We start from the raw sequence: 25,522 nt of genomic DNA on the forward strand, positions 1-25,522 counted from the left end.
CCGGGGCACGAACCCGCGTCCCCTGCATCGGCAGGCGGACTCTCAACCACTGCGCCACCAGGGAAGCCCTTGGCTGGAGTTTTTAATAAAACTTTTTATTTAATATAATTATATCTGTATCATTTTGCATATTATTGGTTCTTTGTAAACACAACTTGCAGTGGCTGCAAATATTCCACTGAATGCACAGACTACTTAACCATTCCTCTATAAAGTGAATATTCAAATTGATTACGATTTTTTTGCTATTTTTAATAATACCACAATGGAAATCATGTAACATGAGTTATGAGGCACCCCACGCTCATCCAAAGGTTAGGCCTCATGTACTTTTTAAATAATGTTGTTAAAAAGTGGTTATGGTAGTGACACCTACTTGGCAAAGTTGGCCAGGTTCTGGATGACCTTGGCAATGAGAGTTAGAGTCCGAGATGTGCGGTCATCAGGATATTCCTGCATGAGGTTGAAGAGACTGGGAGACATGATGGCCGGGCACAGAAAACGGAGAAACAACGAGGCACTGATGAGCCGCTCGCTGATGTCTTGCTTGCTGCGGTTCAGGCACTGCTGCTTCCAGGATGCAAACACTTCTTTCAACTCACGAGGGAAAACACTGGGGAAGGAAGAAGGACCAAATATAAAAGTACTATAACCCAAGGAAGCACAGGTGATCCCACTCTGGCCCAACAGAGCCAGGCTATGAGGAGGGCCTAACAGAGAGAGCTTCTGATTCATGCCTGAGAAGTGGTGGAAAATTCATAGACGTCCAGATGGAGACAGAAACCCAAAGCTACAAAACTCAGGAATTAGTGTAAACTTAGTTTTGCAAAGTGGGAAAATGGCATGAGGCTCCTGACTAAACCATTTGGTTTACTACAGCTCATCATAATCTCTCTAAAGACTGCTCATCAAAAAGGTTCCAAAATCTCACCAATTGCTGGGGTTAGAATAATGATCAAAAATCATTAACACATTTGTTTGACACTAGTAAATATGTTTAAAAGTCCTCAAAATACTTTTGGTATTAGATGATGTGGTGCTAATATTCTGGGGAAATATTATATTTATGTGGATAGTTCAGAGCAACTTCTGCTTACAAGAGAGGTTTAGATTTTAGACAAAACTGTATTAGGGAAACTTTCAATTTTTCCCATAAGTCCTTCCTTTGGTTGGGAAATAACAGTTAACACTGTGATAACTCATATTGAAAAACTGAAGTTTCAATAGCAGGGAGTGAAGCACCGACAGCAGCTCACCAGTAAGAGTTGATGATCTTGCAGAAAGCCAGCTCACAGCACATTTTCAGGTTGCTCTGATGGTCTATCAGTTCACTAGATGAACATTTGCTGGGATCCACTTCACAGTTTTCATCTGACTCATACAAAGCTTTGATGAACTCCCCTATTTCGAGAGAGAAGATGACGGACAGTATAACTATAAATAGTGTCTTCCTGAAGAGAATAAAAGAATGTAGGATTTCTGTACTAAAATGTGTAATGCGGAATTCGTTCTGATGCCTGACATGGAGGGCACAAAACACTGTTCACGAAGGGTTATTGCTCTGGAACCCAAGAGATACCACCTCCTATACGTCATGTTTCTTTTCCTTACTCTGGAAGTGGAAAAACAGCACTCATTAACATCATCATCATGGTATTTACAAAAAGAATAATGAAACTACTTTAAAAAATGCTACAACTTTAAATCTTTTACCTGAAACCACAAATATATTTAAATAGCAGGAACTCATTACTTATTCTTATTATAAAGCCTCTTTACCTTATGAATAATGTTGTTACTATTTTAGAAGAATAAATAACCCAAGTCTGAATGATTAGCCTACCTATGCTTTTAACTGCTAATACTGGTGCAAACACAGATTCCAGTAAGGGTCTCTAGGCTTACCTCTCCTAATGGGGATAGTCATTCAACATAGCACATAGCAGAGCATCTCTTTATATAATTTGGATGTTTTTCCAAATAAATTTAGCTTAGACGCCCTGTTCATATATCTTAGCCTCTATAGAGATATGCCCAGTATTTCCTGAAAGAGCAAATCCTTACCTTACCTGTTTATCACCTGTTTATCCTCCACCATGCACTATACCATGTATTTGTTCTGTTCTATGTTTCACACTGTTTTGTGCTTATTTGTTCACACGCCTGTCTCATCTTTAGGATGAATACCATTGAAGGTCAGGGACTGGGTTCTATTCATGTTCAAATCCCAAGCCTATTAAATACCTTCCAAAGCACTGCAGGGGCTCAATAAATATTTGTTAGAGATGGTAGTATGTTCTTATTTTTTATAGGTCTTTATGACAGAGGAGTAGAACTTTCACAGCTCCTTTTAAATCTGCTTATATTAACTGAAGTTCAGGCTAGTTATTAATAGATTTCATGAAAGTGAACAGTAATTCCTATAAAAAACTAAGTGGCAGCAGCAATATCAAAGAGCATTTTCTATCAAAATGGTTAGTACTAGGATAAATGAAAGATTTAAAAAATAGCTGTGATACAGGATGGGAACTGATTATTTGGAAGAACAATGCTTGGAGAAGAGGAATCTAAGTGATGCACAGAAAAGAAAGTGGTGCAGAGAAAAAGTAAAGGCTTTGGAGCCAGAAAGATCTAGGGTCAAATCCTGGACCCATCACTTAACCAACTGTGGGGCCATGAGAAGTCACTTAACGAGTCTGAGTTTTGGGTGCTTTATTTGGAAAATAGCATTAATCACTCTAACCCTCTAGAGCTATGGTGAGGATCTGAAAATAGTGCATGAAAAGAAAAGTGTCTGATATGGTGCCTGGTACTTAGTAGGGGCTCCATATAATAAGTATTGTTATGTACAAACTTTGTAAATTTAAAATAACTTTTCATAGAATGAAATAATCAAAATTGGTAAAAGGCTTTTAAAAATGTTTACCAACTCTCACAGGATTTCTGTTGAACATGTTCTCAACATCACCTATGCTATGTGCTCCCACAGAATTTACCTCATTTAAAGAGTACCTGAATTTAAAAATAAGTCATCAATGTCAAATACTTCATGTAAAAATCAATCCACCTCTAAATTTATATCATTAATATTCAGCTTATACCTAGGTGAGTTATACCTATTCCAGGAGATAATAACTAATATTAATAAATAACTTGTGAATTTTGAGAGTATTTTTCTTTTATTCTTCAAGAACCAAATAAACAACTCATGGGTCCAGAAGTAAATTAATTGTCTAAAGTTTTTTATTTTTACCTGATTATGATATACTTAAAATCCTCCAAACTTGAGAAAATTCTTTTCATTTTTGAAACTGTAACCTGGGACTTTCCTGGTGGCGCAGTGGCTAAGAATCCACCTGCCAATGCAGGAGACACAGGTTTGAGCCCTGGTCCGGGAAGATCCCACATGCCGCGGAGCAACTAAGCCCGTGTGCCACAGCTATTGAGCCTACGCTCTAGAGCCTGCAAGCCACAACTACTGAGCCCGTGCGCCTAGAGCCCATGCTTCGCAACAAGAGAAGCCACCACAATGAAAAGCCCGCGTGCCGCAATGAAGAGTAGCCCCCCACCCCCCACTCGCCGCAAGCACAGCAATGAAGACCCAACGCAGCCAAAAATAAATAAATTAAAAAAAAAAAAGAAACTGTAACCTATGTCTGATAGTGTGGAAAGTACCACATTGAAAGGTGAACTTTTATAGATCTTCACCTAGAAGCTGTTTAGCCGATCACAAATTACTGAGACAGATTTAATGATCCCTTCATGTCTGCTCTCCTGCCTTTAAAAAAAAAAGATCAAGGACAAAGAGGATGGGTGTTCAATATGTTGTTTAAATTTGAGTTTGTGCCTAGAATGTTCTATGGTATGTTTCATTAACTCATTATTATCTAGCATCCAAATTTCATGTATAGAAATAAGCCATTAGGTACGGACATATTGCTAAAAGGAAATTTGCCTCTGCCACCAATGGTGGAAATTAGGCCTTTTTAGAGACCTTTCTATATGTCACAGAAGATGGTGTTTCCTGTTGATCAGATGCATCAACATGCAAACTGATTTCAATTAGAAAGGTAAAAAGGGTTAACAGATGAAAGACTTAATTTAAGTCTAACTGAGGCAGAGTCTGTAAATAGTAACGCTTTTAATCAAGATAAATGAAGACTGGCTAAAAGGCAGGTAGATATTGTTTAATATGACTGGCAACTTTTAACTCAATTTTCTCTGAGAATTCTTCAGGTAGTCTGCAAATAACATTTATTTATTTTTTTTTGCCCAAAGTGTACGAAATACAACAAAACTTTAATTATTCAGAGTGCTCAGCTGTACTTATTAATTTGATTTTTTGGTTCACTGAGACTTCACTGTGAAGACTTTTAATTTAAAACTTCTGATAGGGACTTCCCTGGTGGTGAAGTGGTTAAGAATCCACCTGCCAATGCAGGGGACACAGGTTTGAGCCCTGGCCCGGGAAGATCCCACATGCCGCGGAGCAACTAAGCCCGTGCACCACAACTACTGAGCCTGCGCTCTAGAGTCTCCAAGCCACAACTACTGAGCCCTCATGCCACAACTACTGAAGCCCACGTGCCTAGAGCCCGTGCTCTGCAACAAGAGAAGCCACCGCAATGAGAAGGCCGCGTACCACAACGAAGACCCAGTGCAGCCAAAAATAAATTTATATATATAAAAAAAAGGCTAACTAGAAATATGGGGAGTTAGATGGGGAGAAGACAGTAGAATCTCTTTCCTGAAGAAGCTTACCAATTAATTTTCTTTGTGCTCTTGGAAGCAGTAGCCATTTTCACCACCCTGGTCCTTGCTTTTGGGTTACAAATATAATAGAGATCTTTGTGGGGTTACTTGAATTTCTTCCCCTGCTCACTGAATCAATTTTCAGGTCTCATTGAGCCAATCAGCTATTTAACTATTCTAGGACAGTTAATAATTAACTGTAATGATTAACAAAGGACTTGTCTCTCCTTTTCACTTCAGGAATTATTTCATTTGGGAAGCCTATTTAGCACACTGACGGTAGAATATGAATATCTGATTTTTAAGAAGTAGATGGTCAACAAATATCTACACCTTTATCTCCCCAGAATAGAGAATACTGTTTGAGATGCATCATCATTGCTTTTTATAAGGCAGTGCAAATCATTAAAGCAAACCACGATATGTAATTTATGATATGACTGTATAAGCTTTTTATGTGAAACTCTGATTCTGTACCTTTCCTAATGTCAATGAAAATCCATTTTCACTAGTCTTCTTTTAAATTCCTATTAGATCTTAAACTAAAGCACATGACTTAGAGAAAAGAAATAAGTATGAAGATAGGAAGCAGGAGAAGAAAAAATGTACTTCTCCAAAGTAGGAATTAACTGCTACTACAGTGAGTCCAGCATAGGTAAACACAACGGTCCTGTTTCTTGAGCAGTCATTCACTTTTTAGCCTGTGCAACCTGGCTCCTGTGCTCCTGAGAGCAGTCCCAGCCATCACGAGTCATCAAAATGCAATAGCCATGTTTTCTTTTTAATCTTTACTTTCCTCAATCTCTGACTCTATTGATACTTTTTTCCTCTTGGTGTCTAAAACACAGTATTTTCCTTCTTTTTTTTGCACGTGTGCATGCATGCTTCCTCTCTCTTTGACCACTTCTCTGATTCCTCTGCTCCTTTCTACACCATAAACCAGGTGCATTGTTAGATCTGTCTTTGGCCCTATTCTCTTCCTGCTCCTGTAATCTTGTAGTTTCATTGATTCCCTCCACATGGGTAACTTAGTCCTAAATTTTCACCAGCCAGCTAGACAGATGTCTTGGGATTTCCTACCTAGAACCCCTGGGATTTCCTACTTGCACTTCAAGTTGAATACATGTGAAGTGAAAATATCATTTCTCATTCTTTCAAGCCTACTACTTTTACGTTCTCTTTCTGTTAAGAATCTCATCATCCTTCTTGTCACTCAGGAAGGCCCCAAATTCACTGTAATATTTGATCTCCTCCTCCACCACGCCCTGCCCCATTCTCATAAACTGAAAAGTTGCCAAGTCCTATTAGCTCAACTTCTTTAATATTTCTTAGATCCAACTTTTCTCTTACTCTTGGCGATTACCTCATTCAAAGTCTTGTTATTTCTTGCCTTCCTTATTATAATGGCTTCTTAACTGGTCTCTACGTTCAGCTGCTTTCTTCACCAACCCATTTAAATCACTCTGTTAAACTGATTCTATTAAAAACACCCTGCTCAAAACTTCCAGTCGTTCACCAATGATTACTGTAAAATCTACACTCCTCAGCCAGGCAGTCAAGGCCCTCAACTAATTGGTTCTAGTTATTTGTCTAATCATTTTTGTTGTTGTTGACTTGTCTTTTTCACTTTATTTTCCAGCTAATTGGCTATATTCCAAACATGCCTGGTTCTCTGGTACCTCGATACCTTTGTTCATGAGGTTCTTTCCCCTATGTTAATCCCTGCCATTTCCCTTGTCCAATCTCTGCTTTTATAAACCTTGCTAAACTTCGAGCTACACACACACATCATAAATGTCACAAGGGAAATTTTATAATTCCATCAGGTATAATCAATTTCTTTAATTATTTGAAAAGGCACAGGATTCTCTTTCTCTTTTTGGTTATAGGGATATCCTTATCTTTCTTATCTATCTATATTGTAAGCTCCCTAAGGGCAAACATTTATCCATTCATTCATACCTTATTGTCTATTCTTGATAGTCTCATGTGACTGCTGAGCACTTGAAATTTGGCTAGTGCAAACTGAACGTGCAATAAATATAAAATGCACACAATTTCAAGAGTTAGAATGAAAAAAGTAAAATACTTCATTAATGATTCTTACATTGATAACATATTAAATAATATTTGGATATATTGGGTTAAATAAAATGTTATCAAAATTAAATTTACCTGTTTCTCTTACCGTTTTTACACTGTGACTGCTAGAAAATTTAAATTACTCACGTGACTCACATTATGTTTCTTTAGGATGGTGCTGCTCTACATTCTATGTGAAGTACTGGGGATATGGGGATAAAAAAAATGACACTTTTCTTTAAGGAACTCATGTCTGCTTTATCACAATGTATATCAAAGTGCCGAGCACAGTGCCTTACTCCAGTGGTTAACACCTGAATTTCACGACCAAATATGGAGCTGCAAGTGGGTGGCCTAGTCATTAAGAACTACTGATTGGACAAAGATTAGTTGTGAAAAATTCTGTAGGTCTGGAAGGCAGAAATTGGGAGTTGTGGGAATTGGAAGGAGTTTCTCCATTTTTGATGCATAATAACAAATGCTAACACTTTCAAGACTTAGGTAATGTATTTATATCATGATATAAATACCCAACACTTTGGGGGAAACAGGTCAACTAGAAATGACATCTCATTACTAACATTACTGTGTATCTCAGAATCTCAGGGACTTGAGGGCATGGGGGTAGCTGCCTATGCTGATGAACTTTCTCTTTCGGTACATAGTGTAAGAAATCAATCTACTGTTCCTCCCCTGCTGAGTATTGCAGAGACTTCTTACAGCTGAAACTCCAACTTTCACACTTTAATCAGCTAGAACCAGATAACATGCAGAATTTGAGTTCCATTTGGTTGTTTCATGAGGGTCTAAAAATCAAAAGGGAAAGAAAACAGATGTTTTTCTTCTCCATACCCAATGCATCATGAAGATACTGTTGTCCCACCAACTTGAGGTATTCCTCAATGGATTTGGTGGCAATGGTGTTCTCTCTGAAGATCAAGACATCATGCTCTCCACAACGATCCACCTCAGACATCACCAAGTCCGTCAGAAAATCCTGGTAGAATAATGTTCAGTTAGGCAGAAAGCAACTGAATAAATAATATACATTAGGAGAGACTGATGAAATATCAAACATCCTGGGAATGCTGCTTTAAAACTAAAGCTACCAGATTCATTTGAAAGAAAAAAGTCAGTCAGGATAAAATTTTAGGTGTCACCAATCCTAAGTTAAAAATTCCTTCAAAGGTTTTTCATCACACTTTTGATATAGACTGTAGTTCTGAATGTGGCCTGCAAGTCTCTATATTTTCTGCTTTCTGTCTATCTTCCCAGCCTCATCTCATACCATTCTCTCTGTATTGCTCCAGTCTCAAGGGTCTTTGTTTTTCGGTAGGTCCTTGAATACATCAAACCCTTTCTAATGACAATGTTGTCTATTCACCACAGAGCTTTCTGCAAATGCTGTTCTCAGTTCTGCTTCACTCCCACCCTTGCTCAGCCCTCACTGCTATGGAGTTAATTCCTCAGATCCTTTGGATTTTAGTTTGCACATCTTTCCTCAGTGAAGCCTTCTCTTACCAACACTGCCCCTGAACTCCACTAGTCAGGTCCCCTTAATATACATTCTCACAGCACCATATAACTTTTTAAAAATCTGCACTTTTCGCAGTAATCACACATTTCTGTAATTATTTGATTAACATCTGTTTTCCCCAGAAGACTGTGAGTCCCATGAGACCAAAGACAGTGTCTATTTTTATTCACCTCTATATTTCCAGCATTTAACTGCTTCTGACACATATTAGGCATTCAATATATAATTGTTACAAATTGGTCTATAGTATCAACATGAAATTTCTTGAACTAAACATCTGAACTCATTTTCTAGGCTGATTATATTTGTTTGTATGTATGTATGTATGCATCCCCATCCATCCATCCATCCATCCAACCATCCATAGTGAAGGAAGGCATAAGGAGAAATAAAGCCCTTAAGAAATAACTGCTTCATTTCTCAACAGTTTAAGGAACTTGATTTAAAGTTCATTGTTTACTGCTGCTCAATTTGAAATGTGATAACATCCTGTATTTTGAATGTTATATATTCACTGGATATTTCAAAGTCTCCAAAATCAAAAACAGAGGGAATATGTTGATTTACTTTTATTTTAAAATTAAGCATTTTAAACACGAATGGGATTTATTCCAGGGTAGATCAACACTGTAAAAGAGTCATAGACTTAGGAGTCACTACTAAAACTCTTGTGCTAAGGGTCAGGAAGAAACTTGGGGGTGATGGTAACATTCTGTATCTTGATTGCTGTTGTTTCCATGGGTGCATAATCTGTCAAAACTCACTGAATTTTTCACTTTAAATGGGTATAGTTTATGATATGTAAATTGTACCTCAATAAAGCTGTTAAAAAATCCTACATATATCCTTGAACCTTGAGCAAATGAAGAACAGAAGGAACATATCCATACAATTTCAAAGGTGAGACTCAAAATTTCAATGACACCTTTTTTAACACCAGAAAGCTCAAAATTATTAGTAGTAAATTCAACTACCAAAATGATAATCAGTAGGAAGGCAGTTAAATAAGGGACTAAATATTGAATATTTGATATATTCTGATTTGTATCAAGAAATTTTAAAAACGCTTTATTGTTCAGTTCTACATAAATTATTCTAGCTGTGAACTCCTCTAGATCTAAAATACAATTTTACCATGACCAATTTGCATATAATATAATGGAGATTTAGCCTAGTTAAGTGAATATGCCTCACAGAGGTGATAATTACCACAGTTCAGGCTGATCAAAGACTCTATCAATTGTTACATCTGAAACTAACACATTGTAAATCAACTATACTCCAATAAAAATTAAAAAAAAAGATTCTATCATTTGTTTAGTGTTCTTTATACAATGAGTATATTTCTTTCTTTTATCTTCCTGAACTTTTACTTCTATCCAGCATGAATTGAGATAAGGTTATCATGAGACAGCTAACAATTAAATAACATCCCTTGGTATTTTAATTCCAAATTTAGATGTTAATCTCATGAAGACTCTTGTTAATGACCAGCATGTTTCTGGAATACCTCCTTCTGTGACTAGCTGGGTACAGTCATGAGTCAATCTTAATTTAAAATATAGTGAGGAATAAAACCATCATACAACACACTCCAGAACTAAAGATAAATAATCTTGAACATATTGTGGGATTATCCACCAATCCTACCATTTATTTTGTCAGACAATAAAGAGCTAGCTGCGGTATCTCTATTTCATGCAAATAAACTTTAAATAAATACTTGTTAGTCTCCATTTTACCTCTTTACTTTTATAATCTCCACTAATAAGTGGATCTAAGAACCACTAACAGGTTTCCTTCCTAATTCTTTTTTTTGACCAATAGCAAAGCATATATCTCTAATTTGAATCTCCACAGTAAACATGTGTTGATTTCTTCATAAAAGGTAGAGAAGAGATTTTGGGTAACGCAACCCTCCTTTTCCACTTACCTTGGCTCTGCCAGTACTTTGAAGAATGTGCACTAAGGCACAGGCCAACTCTTCTTTATTTCTCACACTAATTACTGGTTCAAGAACAGAACACAACATGGTGTAGTTGCTGGTGACAAATTCTGCAAACTCTTTGTATTGCTCCATAGGCAGAATGGTGATAGTTTGGAAACGTGATTTAATCCGAATAGAAGGTCCTCCTGTCTTTCCTTTGTTGGGTGTAGGTGTACTCACTGGGTACCACTTTTCTACAAATTGGCGACCAGTCACACTGGCAGTGGGGATATTGACTAGCCCTACATAATTATTCTTGTCTTTTTTTTTCTTTTTTTCCACATCTTTATAAATGTGAACTGTGATGCTGTGAAGAGGTGGAAGGCTGTAGAACTCAAAATGTTCACCCCAGAAAATATTGTCTGCTTTGGTCTTGCTGGTTGTACGAGCAAAGAGGGTATCATCAAGGCACAGTTCACAGAAATATTTCTTTTTAGGGGCAAGGTCCTTGGCTTCAATAATCCATAAACGGAGAACGTTTTCAGCTCGTCTGCAATTGTCCTATAAAGAAGTAACAAAGTTGTGTTTGAGAGTTGAAATCCCAGAAAGACAACATTTTCCTCTTAAAGTAGGTGATGCTATGTACTTCATTAAGGGCAGTCAAAAAATAATGAAGGGGATTGCTACCTCATTGTTCAAGATAATTGCAAGCTCTTAGAGACCCACATACATTTTATTTTACTTGGGTTAAAGAAATATCATCCTGTAAGTTCTCATATAGCCAGTCTTGTGGCAACTGAATTAGCTTTCTGCAAATAAAACAGAGATAAGTAAGTAATTAAGAAACTTGTGTTCTAGTCCCATTTCTGTCTTGTACTAGCTTCTCACTTGGGCAAGTGACTTAACTTCTCTGAGTCCTCTTATCTAGGGGTCCCCAAACCCCAGGCCACAGACTGGTACTGGTCCGTGGCTTGTTAGGAACTGGGCCACAAAGCAGGAGGTGAGCCAGTGGGCGAGCGAGCGAAGCTTCCTCTGTATTTACAGCCGCTCCCCATCGCTCACACAACAGCCTGAGCTCCGCCTCCTATCAGCGTTATGGTGAGTTGTATAATTATTTCACTATATATTACAATATAATAATAATAGAAATACAGTACACAATAAATGTAATGCACTTGAATCATCCCAAACCACCCCCCGCCCCCCGCCGTCCGTGGAAAAATTGTCTTCCATGAGACTGGTCCCTGGTGCCAAAAAGGTTGGGGACCGCTGCTCTTATCCACACTGGTAAAATCATGATACTATCTGTAAGAAGATTATTTTGAGCATAAAAGGACAAAACGTATACGTGTTTAAAAGTTCTATAAAATTTAAGGTATCATTACTCCATTTACCTTCAATCAACTTACTGCTTATAGAGTTATACATTTTTTGGACATTCAAAGCCACTATTACCTTATTTGGTTGAACTGTCCTGCGAAGGTTTTCCATCCACTTATCTCTCTCTGAAGCGGAGTTACAGCTGAAGCATTTACTTCCACTTAAGTAGGTAACCTTCAACATAAAGATTAGAGATAAGGAAAAGGAAATGCAGGGCTTGGGGTCTCTATTTTCCTAGTTGTATCATGAAAGAGTTAGAGATATGCTATGAACCCATATTATACTACATGGTAACCAAAATGATATTTGCTGGTTTTATGATATCTATATGTACATCCACATTCACTTTTTGTTTTGTTATCTAGTTAGCATCTACTAGAATGCAGGTATGAAGATAAAGGCCATTAAGAATTCAGCTCAGGAACCTAAAACTGGCCTACAGTTCAGAAAGAACAAAACTAAAAACCTTTAATTAAACTTAAACCTTTAAAAATTACCTGCAAATAAATATGTTCAATTCTGAGTTAATAAAAATAACTAAAAAGGGAAGAAGGTCTCTAAAACAGCTTCTTTCTTGGGACTGCCTTCATTATGTTACAGAAGGCTACTACGTGAAACTGAAAAGAGTTACCAGTATTGAATTACTTTGGAACCCATTTCTCTTCTACTAGGCAACCAGTCTGATTGCCAATCATCTAATTAGGTTAGCCTGATGATTATTATCAATGTCCTTTAAAAATGAAGCATGTTGTCTCTATGCCTAGAACCTAACACCTGGCTGGGCGTACAATCCGTTGAACTGAGTTCTACAAATATGGCAAAGTTCAAGTGACTTTTATACAAAAGAACACCAATAAATGACCTGTCCAAATTGCTAAAGTGGTTCACATATTAACTCAATCTCAGATTATAACCTAGTGAATCAGATCAGATGTTACATTCTGTCTAATATGGTAGCTATTAACCACACGTGGCTAGTGAGCATGTGAAATACTAGTCCAAACTGAGATGTACTGTAAGTGTAAAATATACATCAGGTTTTGAAGATTCAGTTTTTAAAAAAAGAATGTAGAAAGTTTCATTGATAATTTTTAGTTCCATGTTAGAAGTGGTAAGATTTGGGTTTAATAAAATTTAAAATTACACATGTGGCTTGCACTGTATTTCTGTTGGATAGTGCAGGTCCATAAGAAAAGGTATAAAACAACTTTCAACTTCTACAATATCTAACATAGGACTCATCACTAATAACTTTGTAAGTTTGTGCTCATTAATTAAATCATAACCCTAACAAGTATATGGATGGTTTTGAAATTAAATTTGCAAATGGCCAATTGGCCATTTACTTTGGAGGGGGAAATTACCTTACAAAAGGTGATGATGATAATTTTCTGGTGAAGGGCAATTTGTTCATTGAAGAAATTAGGCACCTGCAATGTGCCAGGGACTGGGCTAAGTGCTGGGGATTACAAAGATAGATAAGACATGGTCCCAGATCTTGAACTGCCCATGTTTTAGTTAGAAAAATTATGGTTTTAGTCAAGTTCCTCAAAAGGATCATTAAAATTGGGGGGTTTGGCTTTCAGGAGAAAAATAATAACATATTGTGTGATATCTTTATCAATACTAAAAAATTAAAATACTAACAATGTTATTATTAATCTTGTGACCTCTGCTGAGAATGCACTAAGAACCCATTTATTTATTTATTTTAAATTGGGGTATAGTTGTTTTACAATGTTGTGTTAGTTTCTGCTGTACAGCGAAGTGAATCAGCTATATGTATACATATATCCTCTCTTTTTTGGATTTCCTTCCCATTTAGGTCACCACAGAGCATTGAATAGAAGAACTCATTTATTTTGAAAGCAGACAAGCCCAAAAGGAATGAGAAGCCATCATTAATAACTTTAATCACCAACATAATCAGATTAGCATATTTCCAATTTTTCCCCTGTAAGTAGGTAATTTTCAGCAACTGAAAACCAGTTAAGATGATCAAATCATCAATACAGTAATGCAATCATAAGAATACTGGATAGAAAAATCTCTTTGTTGTCTAACTACTCTTCCTTTTTCCTACACTTTTCTACCTCAAAGCAGAAGTCTTGTCCAAGGATGCTGCTATGGAGTGGCTTCACTGATACGGGCTCCCCTCTACCAAGATCCAGACATTCCACTGCACTGCATGGGCTCAGCAGGGATTCATGGGAACGTGACTCTTTTAGTTTAGGCAGCCCACGAGACCTAAAAGTAGAAAGAGATATTTATGGTAGTGTAATTACTTGGCCAACAAGAAAATAAAGGTCAAATGCAATGGAGGCTTCACCAAATGTATAAATGCCTAAGAGGAAAATAAATGAGCAAATTAACAGTTAATCTGTAACAATAATAATAGGACCATATTCCTGTGGCACAGATAAGCCACATACATATTTGTGTCTGTGTGTACACACCTCCTTTTTTCAACAAAACACAAAAATGTACTATAATTTTACTAGTCTCAAGGGAGCTTGAAGCTCCACCACAGACACTGTTTTTATCCACATTCCTGTGTTGGAGATGGAGAAATATATATCATCTAACGTTATCTTACACATTTTTTTATGCAAAGGTGTTATCAAAAGACATATCGTTTCTTTTACTTTTTTTTTTTCCATGCTATAGCTTTATCCTCTATTATCAGTGACAAAATAGCAGTGACTGAACCCTCATTCTGTTTCCTTCTGCTCTGGCAGAATAAACATACATACACAAACCCACAATCAAAGCTAAACTTTTTAGCACAAGACCCTGCTTTTCCAAAGGTCTGATTTCCATCTCTATATGGAATTCTTTTCTGGCAAGCTTTTGGTTCTATCTATGCTTTACTGTACAAATATGAATAAAGAGTAAAATGCCTTGAGGAAACTTTCCACCCTCAAAAGAAATGTTCAAACTAGAAGAGCAGACCTTTGTCAACACCGTTCAGGCATTCTGGTTGATTCTGTCCCCTAGATGTTTAAAAAGGAATGTGGGGAAGCATGACTCTTGTCACTACAGGAGCTAGTACTTCACTGCCTTCCCCTTGGAAGAATCAGTGAAGCCAAACAATATAAAACACAATATTCTTGAATCCAGAACTGGGTAGCTATGCAGTTTTACTCAATAATTATAGTATTTATTGACTGAAACACCCAGAGTTAAATACATATATTTCAAGCAGAAGTACCTAGTAATAGGGATAAAAAGAAATACCTTGTGGAAAGACATTTGTTTTTGTAAGACACATTAAATAAGCAGCTTCATTCATTTCCTTGAAATAACCATGTTAACTTAAAAAGGAACCAAAATACTTAATGCCAGAGTAGCTTTCAGTTAAATTATAAAGTAATGAGATATAGGAGACTAGCACGAAAGGCTGCTCTTTCCCTTCTGTTTCCATTCTAACACTGTTTAATCAAACTCCATACAGTAAAAAACATCTTAAGCAATAGGACCTTAGTCCATTCTTCTTTCCACACACAAAAATGTGTGTTCTAATGTTCAGCAATCATTTTATGGTCAAAAATTCAATAATTATATTTACCACTGATAATACAAAGGATGCACAAAAGCCACCTAATGTTTTGTACCTAAAAATATAACAATGTAATGACTCCACATTTATTTCCTTTTGTTCTACTGGATAAGACAATGACATGTTATATACGGTCAACAGAGCATATCAACTATAAATAACTAAATGCAAAAACAAATTTTAATGTAATTACCATACAAACTTTCCCAATATGCTTCATAGGAAGCCTGGTTGAGGCAACAGGATACTGTAATCTTTTCTAAACACATGAAACAACAGTTCCAGCCTGTTTTTCCCAGGAGGAGTTGCTTGTAGGGGAAAAGGCTATCCTGCTCTGGGAGTGAGCCTCTCAACAGGGAAGATGAAGGCATATTTAAAATAGGAGGTACAAAATAAGGCTTACTTTTATGTTTTAAATTCTTTAGGAAAATATTCTAAAACATAAATTAATTTTATCTCAAACCAAATAAATGTCTACCTACATGAAGCAACTGTACAGCCATCTTGCAGTGTACCCCAAAATCATAGCAGTGCCACATGTCATGGTACAGCAAATCACTTTCTGAACTACATCTCAGAAAACAACTCTGTGTTTAGAAGACAAGAACCAATAGAAGATGGTTTCCCCTGCTGCCTTTGGTTACTGATAACATCTCTGGATAAATGTTTTCCAGGTGTAATTTCAAGTCTTCAGTAGAAGCAGAACAGAAACACATATAACAGAACATGAAGTCATTTTCCAAATAGGCTGCAGGACAGGTAATATTCTTCTTCTCTTCCTCAGGCTGCATCCAGCCCCTCAGGTAACAAAAACAAGGTTCCTGGGTTCTAGGCTGGGCCTGTTGCCATGGTGCTACACCTATAAGGAGATTAGAGCCAAAGGCAGCTGGGAGAAGCTGCAGCTTGAAGGACTCAAGGAGCATGCTCCGCAAATGTGACCATTTTAAGGCAGAAAGGAAAGAATAGCGAGGCTCCACCCATTTCCATGAACAATTTCGGAGTCAAAAGCTGTAGGAAAAAAACTGAGGCAACTCTGGTGGTGGAGGAGAATCTCTTAACTGTGCTAGAAAATGAAGCTGCGAAGCTTTAGATGTTTCCTAGATGATCCCCAGCCCGCTACTAAAAGGTATTTGCCACATCCCACCTTGCAAGTACAATCTTTCTCTCACATCCGTTTTATTTCCTTTGCAGTGCTTATCCTAGTTTAATGTTTCTAGGTACTATTTTCATTAACTTATCTGAGTTACATTTTTTTTTCTTTCGGAGAGAGTTGGGTAATTTTATTCACTGTATTTCCAGTGCTGAACAAATGTCATTTTGACATTTGTTGATATCTGTTTATGGCTGTATTTGGAAGGTTTAACTTCCAAATACAGCCATAAACAGATATCATATCATAACCAAGCCACCTGGAATTAGAATTCAAAATTCTTCCTGGTTACAGAAACTTCAGCTGTTAATATGTATAGTTCAGGGTCTCCTATTGTTCAGCATTTATGTATGTTTGTGTGTATATACACACCTATGCCCATGAACTGAACACCAAAGTTGCTAATATGTGCAACATTGTTAATGAATAAATAAGCAAGCCCTTCCTGTATTGGGAAGAAAGTGTCTTGAAGAAGACAGAAGTAATTCCCAGAGAAGCAGGATTACAGTAAACAGGAAGATCAAGCAGCCTGGGAGTGGCAGTGGTGGGGAGGCATTATCTGTGCAAATATTTCTATATAATAGCATTAGTAAGCCCAAGTCCCCTCTAAGCATGTTTACCTCCTCCTGTACCTTCCTATGAGTTGATTTTTCTTAGATCTGCTAATTAGAGTTTTAGCAGCTCTGTATGGCACTACAGTTTACTTCTCTAATGGAAAGCGGAATGTGGATTTATTGAGAGAAAAATAGGAGTTTAAAATGACGCTTCCCAGTCCAATCTGACAATGGCCATCAAGGAACCTAACCTCAAAAGTGGACGTTGTGAATCCCTTGACTACTGGTTCTCTTCCCAACCCCTGCACCCCTACTCCCCAACCCCCATCATCCCAAACACCATGGAATAATTCAGGGCTCAATGTGATAGGTAAGGGTTAAAAACCTAATTGCTTTGCTGATGAAGATTACCTGCTGCTTCTGACCTATTTAAGAGAGAAACTACAAGGCAGGAATAGCTTTCTATTACCCACTACAGTGAATTAATATTATATTGCTTTAACCCACATCACTATCTGAAATCAATCTTAAAAGACAAAAGTGAAGGGGTTGGGGGTGAGGAGCCAACACACACACCACTGGATTCACTGAAGAAAAAAAGGAGTCAAAGAACTCTGATTAGTGCAATGTTAAGTAAAACAGCTGGATTTTTCCCAGCTCAACCATCCACTTTTTAAAAAAGCACACTTCCCCCAAAGCACCAGTGGTGCTTGGATGTGCTAGCTCAATCTGCCACATCTTTACAGATTCAGTTCCAAATGTGGGAAACTTTTAATTAAAAATATAACTGAAAAAAATGCTTATTGCCACACAAAATCCTGTACTCCAGTGCAGGTGAATTTCTGCTTGGCATGGCAGTTATGATTCTAGACTGCTTTGCTGAGTTCTTGGAAAGACAGCTCAGCCATAAACTGAGTACAGCAATATATGTTTGTATTCACCAGTATGTGTTCCTAAGGCACTTTACCTTGTTTGAAAATTTCCCAGGTAGAAATTAATAATATTCAGTATCCTAATACTCTACCAATAAACTTACAAAGGGTCTAATCAGTTTTTTAAAAGTTGCATCTGAGCTTTCACTTTGGGAAAAAGGCAGCTTTACTTGCTCCCCAGATTTTATTGTTTTTCAACCTGGTATCTGTGAAACTATCCAACTGATGTTTTCTGTTTGAAAGAGCAGATCCTTTCCTATAGTACTGAATATAAAGCTTTCCCTACCTGGATTAAAAAAAAAAGAAAAAGAAAAAAAAGAAATTAGAGCTCATTCATCAGAGTTCTGCTTGTGTGCTAAAAAAAATGTGCCCCCGAGGATCCTGACAGCCCTAGCTGCACTGATTTACCTGCTGCAGTTAAAGCCAGTCCCTACTGCTTATACTACTCACTGGTTTTTATGTTTACTTAAAAAAATACCATACAACCACTCACACAAAAAGCTATTATGGGGCTTCCCTGGTGGCGCAGTGGTTGAGAGTCTGCCTGCCGATGCAGGTGGCATGGGTTCCTGCCCCGGTCCGGGAAGATCCCACATGCCGTGGAGCTGCTGGGCCCGTGAGCCATGGTCGCTGAGCCTGCGCGTCCGGAGCCTGTGCTCCAAGCTATTATGGAAACGTAACATGTACTGCTGATCTTCCTTCTCTCTGTTCTCAGCCTCTGTTCTGACAGGATAGTCTAATGAACCCGGCTGCTAATGGTAAAGAAGGATGTTTGTCAGTCTGAGTTTTCACTTAAACTCATGGTAAGGAAATTTATCATCACGGTCAAAAACGACATTCAACCTATTTTTGGTACATATACATGTATACAGACAATTAAGACAAGCACAGAATGAAGACAAGATTATAAATACTAAAACATGTTCTGAAGGGCAGAAAACTCAACCAGCCTCCAATATGACAGGCACTAGGGAACAATCTCCTTACAGAAACTGTACCCTATTGTAACACACCTTTTTTTGTTCTTAAATTGCAAATGGAATAAAATCTACTAGTGCCTATTAAACAAATTCAATGTAAACACAACTATACTGAATTAAAAAAAAAACCATGAAACTAAACCAAACCACACTCATAAACCACTCAATTAACATACTTACTAGTGTAAGAGTGAGTGGAAAGATTAGGTTTTTTTTTTCTGAATTTAGGCTTTCAGCCTCATCGTTACCGTAAAAGTAAGTATGGGTGAAAAGAGGGTAAGCAAGTTAGAGGGAATCCCCTGGTGGTCCAGTGGTTAAGACTCTGTGCTTTCACTGCCAAGGGCATGGGTTCAATTCCCGGTCAGGGAACTAAGATCCCACAAGCCATGCCATGAGGCCAAAAAAAAAAAAGAAGTTAGACACGGATGAAGTTCAATGACACCTACTTCTTAATCATCCCTAAATTCATGACTATTTGCTTTCCCATTAGTTTCAGCCATTATTTGGTTGAATAAATGAATATATGTATGAATCCATCTATCCATTCAATAGTTACTTTGTACATTATGTGCCAGGCACTATACTAGATACTGATGCAAGGAAACAAAGGTGAAAAAGAAAGGCAAGGTCCTTGTACTCACACACAGTTTATAATCTAGTGAGTTAAAAATCTATTATAATACAATGGGATAAGATCTAGGAAAAAGGATGCAATAGTGGCTCTGTGGGCACTTAGTAGGGGCCCTGGATCTTCAGCTGGGGATTCAAAGAAAGTAATGTCCTTTACAGAGATGGGAAGTGAGAGGCAATGTTGGTTGAACCAAAGGGGGAAATAAAATCAAGTTTAGTACAAGTTTGAGGTTCCTATGGGAGTAGATCTTTGTCGCAGACTGAATGTCTCACCCCAAAATGTATGTTGAAATGCTAACCTCCAATGTGATTGTATCAGGAAGTGTGACCTTTGGGAGGTGATCAGGTCAGGGGGGTGGAGCCCTCGTGAAGGGGATTAGTGCCTTTATAAAATAGACCCCAAAGAGATCCATCACCCATTCCCTCATCTGAGGACACAGAGAAAAGGAAGCCTTTTGAACCAAGAAGCAGGTCCCTACTACACAGTGAATCTGCCAGAACCTTGATCTTGGATTTCCTAGCCTCCAGGACTGTGAGAAATAAATTTCTGTTGATTATAAGCTATCTAGTCTATGATGTTTTATTACTGCAGTCTCAACAGACTAAGACAATGTGAATACTGAAATAGAACATGTAGACTGAGAAATGCTAACATTTAAATCTACAAAACTGACAGAAGAGACTGAAGAATCTGAAAGACAGAAGGAAAACCAGGAGACTCAAGTATCATAAAAGCCCAGGGAAGAGAACTCTTAAAAAGGATGGTTGTCCATTACTGTAGAAGATAGAGTGTGTTAAAATATTAACAGTAGCCACTGGGTATATGAACTGAGAGGTAATTGGAGATAATTGTAGCAGTTTCAGTGAAATGACGAGGACAAAAATGAGACTCCAGACAGTTGAGAAAATGAATGGGATATGAGAAAGTGGAGACTAACTCATAAAGTCTGATGGTGAAGGGGTGACAACTGGGAAACAGCTACAGGGAGGCATGAGGTTGAAATGGGGTTGAAGGAGGTATTCTCTAATTATTTTTTCCCCTTAAATAATAAAGTAATAAATGCTTTTGGTAATAAATGCCAAGAGCTCAGAAGGACAGAAGGTGAAAAATAAGGGTACCTCCCTCAATCTCCTACGGAAAATACTATTAATGATTTTTGTGACCCCTCCAGAAATTTTTTGTACACAGACAACCAAATATTATACATATACATATATGTGTGTGTATGTGTGTGTGTATGTATGTATATACATACAAATGAGATTCTACCATATTTTTTTTCCTTAAGAGTATATTTTGGAATTTTGTCTACACTGGAACATATAGATATAAATTGCCGCTTTTTAATGATCACTCTGTATTCCCTTATATGGGTCTATAGAAGTTTAACCAATCCTTGATGACCATCTAAGTCTCTTTTCTTTTCTCTTTTTTTTTGGTGATCACCACCGAGGTTCAAAAAGTATCTTAGTACATATACCTTGAAGCACATGTTTAAGTATTCATGCTTTAAATTTCCAGGTGTGAAACTGCTAGATCAAAGGGCACATACATTTAAAGTTCTGATATTGCTAATTTATCCTCCATAATAGATGGCATCAATTTAAAGTCCTACCAATAGTGCATGTCTCTATACACTATCACCAAAATGAGATATGGCTACACTTCAAACATCTTTGCCAGTATAACTGGTAAAAAAGGGTATTTCATTTCTATACTATTGCTTTAGTATGAATTTCTTTAGTTATGAGGTTGAGGACATTTAAACATGTATATTGGCAATCTCAGTTCTCTTTTCTGTGAATTATGAACTGTTATTTCATGTTCTTAAACCATTTTTCTAATTGTTTAACAACTTATATGTATTGATATTATGTAAATTAAGTAAATTAGTACTTTTTCTGTCATATTTGTAATTATTTCCCCCAGTTTATGCTTAGAAAAGGTTCTTCCATTCCAAGAGCATAAGAAATCCAGCTATATTTTCTTTTACTGATTCTATTTTAATTTTTCATCCAAACCACTTGGATTTGGAGGGAAGGGAAGATGATAGGAGCATAGTAGGGAGTTTGCTTTATATTTTACCAAATCGTGAAAATAAAATGACCATAAATTGACTCACTGATTATTACTGCATAGTATTCTACTCTTATTAAGAGTTGTTGTTTGGGGCTTCCCTGGTGGCGCAGTGGTTGAGAGTCCGCCTGCTGTTGCAGGGGACACGGGTTCGTGCCCTAGTCTGGGAAGATCCCACATGCCGCGGAGTGGCTGGGCCCATGAGCCATGGCCGCTGAGCCTGCGCGTCCAGAGCCTGTGCTCCGCAACAGGAGAGGCCACAACAGTGAGAGGCCCGCGTACCGGAAAAAAAAAAAAGTTGTTGTTTGAATATGTTTGTGTGTATATATATGTGTGTGCATGACTTTTCTGTTTGATCTTTCCTTCTTTCTCAATCATTTTCTCAGGAGGTTAGGCTTCCTATCAACACATGCAACAAAGAGGATAATGGAAAAGGCAATCAACTTGGACTCAAAAGCCCTACGTATTCATGTCAGCTCAAATCACTCATTAGCCATGTGACGTGGAACAAATAATTTATTCCTTCTAAACCTTAGTTATCTCATTTGTAAAATGTGGATAATGATTTCTGTTCCTATACCTCCCACAGTTATTGTGAAAATCAAACGCAATCATCTATGATTTTACAAATATCTCATAAACTACAGTACCATACAAATGGGACTATCATTGCAAACATAGTTTTTCAAAGTGATATGACAAGCATTAGTTTATTTTATGTAAACTATTAGGTTAGGATAGGTATTCCCAAATATATTCCTTGCTGGAAGAATATGAAGATAGAAAGTATAAATGTATGGAAATAATTTTTTTCTATTAAGACAAAGCATTCTAACGAATTTAAAATGCTATCATGACATAATTAGAAACTTCAATTGGATTTTAGTTCACAAAACTAAGGGCTCCTTAACTGGTCCATATCAGTAAACACTGGTAAGGGAAACTATAATCTAGTTTCAATTAATCAATACAGCTAGGCTGTATTGATTAATTAATGGCCTGGAATCCAATAATTTCTGAGAAGTTGTCATTCTATCCAAGTACACCATAGTGAAGGAGATTCTTCTTCTCTATTATCTGGAATTTGTTTGGATTCTTCCCTTTTGTTTCAGGCCAAGAAATTAAGTTCCTTAATAGGTGGTAGGGGGTGGGGATACAAAGACTGTACACTTGCGGAGCTTCCCATCTGCTGCAGTAAGCAGAAACATGAAAAGATAAATTCAATAGAAAGCAGTCAGTCCTATAATAAGGTGTATACAGTTGGCCATGGGTGGGTAGGGTATATGGGGTAGATGCTTAGTCTAGAATGATGCACAGGAAGAACAAGGAAAAGAAGTCAGGGAGCATATGACTCCTGACTTGGGTACTGTTGCATGTCAAAGGACACGGTGTAGGAATAGGATATGGTATTTGGGATAGAGAGGGCAGGAAGATTAAAAGTAGAGAAATATGAAACAGTTTAGTAAGTAAATGATGGACTTCTGGTAGGAGTGGTAGGAGATAATGCTGAGAGTTAGGGAATGGACAGAGCCATGTTCCATTTTGTATGTTATGCTCAAGACTGTAGATTAGTAGAAGTATTATATACATATGTGATGAGATATTAAAATTGAAGTTTCAAATTGAGAGTCTAAGGTAAAACAGGTGAATGCCGCAGTGAAGTACCAAACTGTAGAATCTACAAAGGAAATGTTTTGGAACCTATTCCATTACCTTGAACCTTTCAGTCAGAGCAGGACTATAAAAAGTGGTGACAGTATGGAGAAGGGAAAGGATTTTGTGAGAGATAATTTTTGGAGAAAGCTGTGAGGCTCATCCCTCCCATCCCCCCCTCCCCCAAACATACACAAGGGATATTGGTAGGGAATGCCTACAAGGTGGGGTTTGATTTTATCTGGGAAATCTAGAGGATGAGAAATGACTAACTGTTGGTAGCACAGCCCAAGTTGATACTTTTGGATTAGGCTGCACTCCTAGAGGTTTGTCAGGGCAAAGGATGTGTGAATATTTCCTGTAGACCAGAGGACTGGAAGGGTGAAGACTAGAACAGCAAAAGTTCCTTCCTAGAAACCGTGGAAGGAGTTGCAAGTGAACACCTAGAATAGAAATGTACCCATGAAACTCAAAAAAACCATAGATGAGAGTTCCTCAAAGATGAGACATTTCTGAAGAATTCTTCAAAGTACCTCATGACAGAAGAGTCAGCTTTAAACATCTGCCAGACTCAGAGAGCATTATGGAACGCTAAGATAGTACTAAAACTTTTCTCATTACCTTTCCCCTCCTTTCTGTCTCTCCCCTTGGCCCAAATCTGGAGGGCACCTAAAACCATGGGTAGTTAAGCTGGATGCAAAGAGTAGATGCGAAGAGAGAAGTAAGTAGTTTATAATACTCCCTTCTCCAAAAGCAGACTGTCTGCAATTGGCTTGGCTGGGCTAAGTATGAAGTTTTGATTACTATCTCAAAGTGAACACCAATAGGCTCAGAGTCAAGACCTTTGATTTAAAGTAACCATGCGGGGGCTTCCATGGTGGCGCAGTGGTTGAGAGTCCGCCTGCCAAATGCAGGGAACACGGGTTCGTGCCCCGGTCCAGGATTAGCTACATGGATCATAGACCTAAATATAAAAGCTAAAAATCATAAAACTTCTAAAAGAAAACAGAGGTGAAAATGTCTTGGGACACACACACACACACACACACACAAAACCCATAAAGATTGCTTGTGGGAATGTAAAATTGAACAGGTACTCTGGAAAATAGTTTGGCAGTTTCCTCTAAACCTAAACAAGTACTTATCATACAACCCAGCAATTGCACGCTTGCGTATTTACTGCAGAGAAGTGAAAACTTATGTGTACACAACTGTTCACAGCAGCTTTATTCCTAACAGCTAAAAATCAGAAACCAGTGTTCTCCAGTAGGTGATTGGTTAACAAATTTTGATACATCCATAAAATGGAATACTACTCAGCAATAACAAGAAACACACTATTGACAGATGCAACAATTTGGAGGGATTTCAAGGGCATTTTATTTAGTGAAAGAAAAAGCCAATCTTAAATGGCTACACACTATATGATTCCATTTATATAACATTCTTGAAATAACAAAACCATAGAGGTAGAAAACAAAAAGTGGTTGCTAGGGGACAGGGATGGGTGTGGGGAGGTGGGTATGACTGTAAAGAGTAGCAGAGGGAGTTCTTTTCTGGTAATGGAATAATTCTGTATCTTGATCGTGGTGGTGGTTACACAAATCTATACATAGGATTAAATTGCATAGAATTATAAACACACACAAATGAGTGCACATAAAAATTGGTGAAAAATAAAATCTGTAGTCTAGTTAACAGTATTGTACCAATGTTAATTACCTGGTTTTGATATTACACTACAGTTATAAGATATCACTATTGGGGGAAGTGCTTTGCAAGACTCTACAACTTGTGAGTATACAAATTAAAAAAAAAGAGTTAAAAAATTAGTTCTAATTAGGAGAAACTCAAGAAGCTGAGTATATACACCCTACAAATGAACACTACACTTATTCTTAGGTATCCTCCTGACAAAGAATAAGCGGACTACTTTAAAACCATGCTTTGTCAGTGAGCCTCAGAATCGAAGACATTACTGCAAAGGTTTTTACTTGAAGGACGTTTGAAGGAGTTGAGAAAATTCTATTCCATGTGCTTATCTTTACCTCAAGACTTGGTAAATTTAAGTAGCACTTCCAGAGTAAGGTTGGCAACCTGACAGGCATTCGAAATCCTGGAATGCCTGACAATCCTGTATAACCACGGTTTTTCAGCATTTCCTAGTTTTTCAAACTTTTCAAAGTGCATTTCAATATAAGGCAGAAATAAGGCAGAGTCTTCTCCTGTCCCAACACCCTTCCACATGACATGGCTTTAATGTGAAAATGCTGCCAATATTGATTCTAGGAAATCACTTTACTGGCTTT

General features: G+C 37.5%; 1 protein-coding gene across 6 annotated transcripts in view; it reads right to left on the reverse strand.

Moving 5' to 3' along the window:
• RASAL2 (RAS protein activator like 2) overlaps positions 1-25,522 on the reverse strand; it is a 370,654-nt gene that overhangs the window by 27,873 nt on the left and 317,259 nt on the right. For all 6 annotated transcript variants that reach the window (XM_024758763.1, XM_024758762.1, XM_024758759.1 and 3 more), the window contains exons 6-11: positions 13,772-13,925; positions 11,754-11,852; positions 10,305-10,859; positions 7,687-7,831; positions 1,257-1,401; positions 377-613 (exon numbers count right to left, since the gene is read on the reverse strand). In XM_024758763.1, the coding sequence (XP_024614531.1) occupies positions 377-613; positions 1,257-1,401; positions 7,687-7,831; positions 10,305-10,859; positions 11,754-11,852; positions 13,772-13,925 (1,335 nt within the window). The remainder of the gene's footprint in view (positions 1-376; positions 614-1,256; positions 1,402-7,686; positions 7,832-10,304; positions 10,860-11,753; positions 11,853-13,771; positions 13,926-25,522) is intronic.

This window comes from Neophocaena asiaeorientalis, unplaced genomic scaffold, assembly GCF_003031525.2.
Source record: "Neophocaena asiaeorientalis asiaeorientalis breed wild unplaced genomic scaffold, Neophocaena_asiaeorientalis_V1.1 scaffold182, whole genome shotgun sequence".
In the NCBI taxonomy this organism is placed as follows: domain Eukaryota; kingdom Metazoa; phylum Chordata; class Mammalia; order Artiodactyla; family Phocoenidae; genus Neophocaena; species Neophocaena asiaeorientalis.